Here is a 5000-nt window from a genome sequence, read left to right on the forward strand (position 1 = left end):
CCTCAGAAAATTCCTGTTATTTTGTATTGCTTTAACTTCTCTGTTCAATTATTGGGCTGCACCCATATTTATTATATTTCAAGAGGTTCTATTGCAAAGTGTGTGTACACGTGGCATGATCTGTCGTTGAAAGGAGATGTTGATAACAGCAAACAGGTTCTTAATGAAATGACTGCATAAGAATTGTGTTTTGTGTGAATGACATATATATGAAAGTCCTCATGAATAAAAACTACATACCCAGAATTGTTCTCGATGTCTAGAATGAGATTTGTTTGTTGCAAGAAAAGAATTAGCCAATGTGGGTGAGTGTGTATGTATATGTGTTTTTCTGTGTATATGAATTGCATATACTTGCGTGTAAATCTATTTGTGTATGTGTGTATATATGAGGGCACATGGCTTACTGGTTAGGCATACAGCTTAGTGTTTCAATTGCAATTTCATTCGTGGTTTCAATTTCTAGACCAGGTAGCGCGTTGTGTTCTTGAGCAAAACCCCTCGTCTCATTGCTCTGTGGTCACTTTGACACCTGACACGTGGTACACTGTGCACCTTATTCAGATAATGTTAATTTGATGGACAGAGTGAGCTAATGCGCGACATGACATTTGATCACTATAAACATAGCATTTGTGCAGGTTTTTCAGCAAAAAGCTGAATGCTCAAACATTGTTGTAAGGATGGGAACAACTAAAAGAGGTTAAGGCTAGGATTTGCACTCTGACCTTGTAAAACCCTTCTCGACAATGACTACTCAAAACAGACCCATGGACTGGAAGGTTGTCACCTGAGTGGTACAAAGATGTCATCCGCCAGGAGTGGTGGGCAATCACCGACAAATGGGGGATGCTGTTACAGCACATGCCCCCATACTACTACTGTTAACTTAGCAGTTCAGCAAAGGAGACTGAGAGAATAGGTAATAGACTAAAAAAACAAAAAAAAGGACTGGGGTTGATTTGGTCAAATAAACCCTCCAAGTCGGTGCCCCAGCATGGCTGCAGTCCAATGACTGAAACAAGTAAAAGATCTGTAGACATAGGTGTGAGAGGCTTCTTTCAGTTTCCATTTCCTAATTCTCCTGAAGAGGCTCTGGTTGGACTAAGGTTTTATTAGAAGGTAGTTGCCTAAGGTATAATGCAGCACAACTGTTTTCTCTTCCTGGTGAAAAAAATGTATGTATGTGTGTGTTTGTATGTATGTATGTGTGTGTTTGTATGTATGTGTTTATGTATGGGTGTGTGTTTGTACCTGTGTTTGTGTATTTCTGAACTCAATGTACTTTTGCTTCCTGGTTGCTCTAACAGCCACCTGTGGGTGTGTGTGTATGTATGTGTGTAACACTGATCGTTCTAAATAAATGTGTAGACATACAAACACCTTTTTTTTGTAGGAGTCCATACCTCATAGAATTCAAGTTGTAATTACTGCCAAAGACGGTCCTACCCCATATTAAAATAAATTTGTTTGAAATTTTAAGGTGTTTTCATTATTTTGTCCAACCCCTGTATATGAACATGTCTAGATATGTAACATGAGAATACATACAGAAAACATACAAATCTGCAGGTATACATACATACATACATGCATACATGATGGCTGCCCCTTGTTATCGAGTATGGCCACTGCACGAAGCTTAACTTAATGGTGCTGTGGTCGAATGTAACTTTTTAGCCCAGCCACCGAAGATCTACAATGTCTTGCACAGAGTTGGCATCCAAAACCTTTACTGGCAATAGCTGGCTGTTGTTGTAATTGGGATCCATGTACCTTTGCGTGTCGTTTAAGTCCTCCTGCTGAATCACACTCCCTTCCACATGCCCGACAGACATGATTAGTATGGTGTGTAGCATCATCACCAGCGGCCTGGTAGTCAATCATCGGTCTTGCTTTATGACTACGAAGATGACTCAATAATGTATGTACATACATACATACGTACGTATGTATGCACATACATACATACATACATACATACATACCTATACACATAGCCCCTTTCTGTCATCCTAAGGTCACCAGAATCATGTGATTTATCGCATATCTTCTACAACCCATATCACTTCCCCTGCCACACACACACTAATATTATTCTTATCATTGGCTTGATTTTCTTATCATGCTCCTGTAACTAAGTATTTTGGCAACAATAGTTATCATTGTTTTGTTGTTATTGTTATAATTTCTACTGTCTTCTCCTTGAAATTTGATAACCGGTAAAGTGACAACCCACTGACTGATAATTCTGAGAATTTTTTTTACCAAATAGGTTCCTTCATGTCCTTGACCTCTTTCTTCTTCTTCTTCTTCTTCTTCTTCTTCTTCTTCTTCTTCTTCTTCTTCTTCTTCTTCTTCTTCTTCTTCTTCTTCTTCTTCTTCTTCTTCTTCTTCTTCTTCTTACAGGCACAACAGAAACAGGAAGTAAGAGTGAGAGAAAGTTGTGGTGAAAGAGTACAGCAGGGTTCGCCACCACCCCCTGCCGGAGCCTCGTGAAGCTTTTTAGGTGTTTTCACTCAATAAACACTCACAACGCCCGGTCTGGGAATAAACACCATCCGGAGCCAGTCACAGCGTAAGAGAATGTTACCATCCGATGGGATTATGGGATATATACAGACAGGTAAATAAATGCTAACAAGCCAGAAACAAGTAAAAGAATAAAAGAATAGCAGAATAATTCCTTTTTGGAACAGTGAAACTTAAAACAGATAAAGCTATAAATAATAGCCTGTAAATATAGGATTAAAGACTCTATGGATGGAAAGAGTTGAAGGTTGCTTGGTTCATGTTTACAGTGGATGTAGGTTCAAATCCCATGCGCAGCCTTTTGACTTTTTTTAAATCCAGTAGGTTTTATTTTTTTAACTCAATATTCACACACTATTATTTCTGGCTTTATCTGCTTCGAGACTCAGTTCCCCAAAAAGTTATATTTGCAAAAAGTGAAGGCTGCCTGTGAGACTCGAATAAATTCATGCGCTTTTGAATGTTTATCTTTTATCTTTTACTTGTTTCAGTCACTGGACTATGACCGTGCTGGAGTACCGCCTCAAAGAAATTTTTAGTCAAACAAATCAACCCCGGTACTTATTCTCTCGGTCTCTTTTGCTGAACCACGAAGTTACAGGGATGTAAACACACCAACACCACTTGTCAAGTAATGGTGAGGGAAAAAAACACAAATACAAAGACACATGCACACACACATATAGACGGTGGGCCAAAAATAGGTATACACATTTTAAATTAACTTATTTATTTTGCTTGCTGTATGTCACAATGTTCTGGAAAGCTTTGAAGAACGTTGCAATGTTGAAGGAGGACATTTTGAGCTTTTACAAGATTAAACTGTGTTTAATAAATGTAATTGTAATAAATAAGTGTAAAAGTAATAAAATGAAGAAACTTTAAAGTGTATACCCGCTTTTGGTCCACCCTATATACAATAGACTTCTTTCAGTTTCCGTCCACCAAATCCACTCGCAAAGCTTTGGTTGGCCCAAGGCTACAGAAGAAGATCGAAGGTGTCATGCAGTGGGACTGAGTCAGGAACCATGTGGTTGAGAAGCAAGCTTCTTACTACATAACCAAGCCTACGACTTCAATAACATACAATTCTTGTTGGCAAGAATAAAGTTTCTAAACTGGAAAAAGAAATTCAAAATTCTGCTTTGGTCCAGTGGTAGAACATCTATCATGAATGCAAGAGATGTCGGCTTGGGAATCATTTGATTGTTTTCTATCCGTAGGGCTTTTTAACCCAATATTCACATGCTTTTATTTATAGCTTTATCTACATGTGAAGGTGCATGGTTCAATGGTTAGAGTGTTGGGTTCACAATCATGAGGTAGTGAGTTTGACCCCCGGACTGGGCTGTGTGTTGCGTTCTTGGGCAAGACTCTTTCTTTCACATTGCTCCAGTTCATTCAGCTGTAGAAATGAGTTGCGACATCACTGGTGCCAAGCTGTATCGGCCTTCGTCTTTCCCTTGGATAACACTGGTGGCATGGAGAGGTGAGGCTGGTATGCATGGGCAAAGACTGCTGGTCTTCCATAAACAACTTTGTCTGGACTTGTGCCCTAGAGGGATACTTCCTAGGTGCAATCCCATGATTATTCATCACTGAAGGGAGTCATTACCCTATCTACTTTGAGTCTCTCCCATTCCAAAAAATTAAGTATTTCACACTCTCTCAAAGTTTCTACACCCTTATGGTGTCAACAATGTATAGCAGAATATTTTTCAAGTGGTACTTAACCTAATTTTCTTGAATTCTTCAAGCAAGCACTCAGATGTATCTTTAACTGTGTGTTATTGGTTCCAAGATAATAGGTAACAATGGGATTTCCTACCATAATACTTTGGTAGCAGATTACAAAAATCGCAATTACAAACAACAGAATACTTGCTCTCTGTAGACGTGTTAACATCTTTTAACTTTTACCTGGCAAAAGAAAAAAAAGAGAAAAAACTTGTTTGAATATGGCATAACTTCCAAACATCGAGTTTACATGGATACAAAATGCTTCTTCCATTTTGTCTCTACTAAATCTACTTTAAAAGCTTTGGCTGTTCCAGGGCTAGAACAGAAGATGCATGATCAATATACCGTGTTGTAGAACTGAACCAGAAACCATAGATTTCGGAAGGAATCTTCTTAACCACACAGCCACATCTAACTTCACTTCTCATTCCTTTACGAGCGATCCAACAAAATATTAAACAACAAAGCAATCAGAAACACTACGAAAACAGTCAAACTTTGAGTCTTTTGAAATTATTTTTTAAAACACATTTAATCACATACATACAAACACACAGAAATGAAGGAGAAACACTGAGAGTAAAATAAACAAACACACTGCCAATCCTACGAGTAACTTTCACTTTAAACTGTGACTTTCTTCAAAATCTTTCTTCAAACACAATTACTTTATGCCATGTAACTTTAACATTCGCACTCAAACATTTACTCCTCAGTACAAACTGTCC

General features: G+C 38.3%; 1 protein-coding gene across 2 annotated transcripts in view; it reads right to left on the reverse strand.

The window, feature by feature from the left end:
- Nucleotides 1-5000, reverse strand: part of LOC149131856 (beta1,4-N-acetylgalactosaminyltransferase A-like) — a 35092-nt gene that overhangs the window by 15887 nt on the left and 14205 nt on the right. The window contains exon 2 of one of the 2 annotated variants that reach the window (XM_089337564.1): nucleotides 4267-4452. In XM_089337564.1, the coding sequence (XP_089193690.1) occupies nucleotides 4267-4438 (172 nt within the window). In that variant the 5' untranslated portion in view covers nucleotides 4439-4452. Of the gene's footprint in view, nucleotides 1120-4266; nucleotides 4453-5000 lie in introns of those variants that run through there. The other variant, XM_089337565.1, reaches the window with a different exon arrangement.

The sequence above is a fragment of the Octopus bimaculoides genome, chromosome 19, assembly GCF_046866305.1.
Source record: "Octopus bimaculoides isolate indiv1 chromosome 19, ASM4686630v1, whole genome shotgun sequence".
Taxonomy (NCBI): domain Eukaryota; kingdom Metazoa; phylum Mollusca; class Cephalopoda; order Octopoda; family Octopodidae; genus Octopus; species Octopus bimaculoides.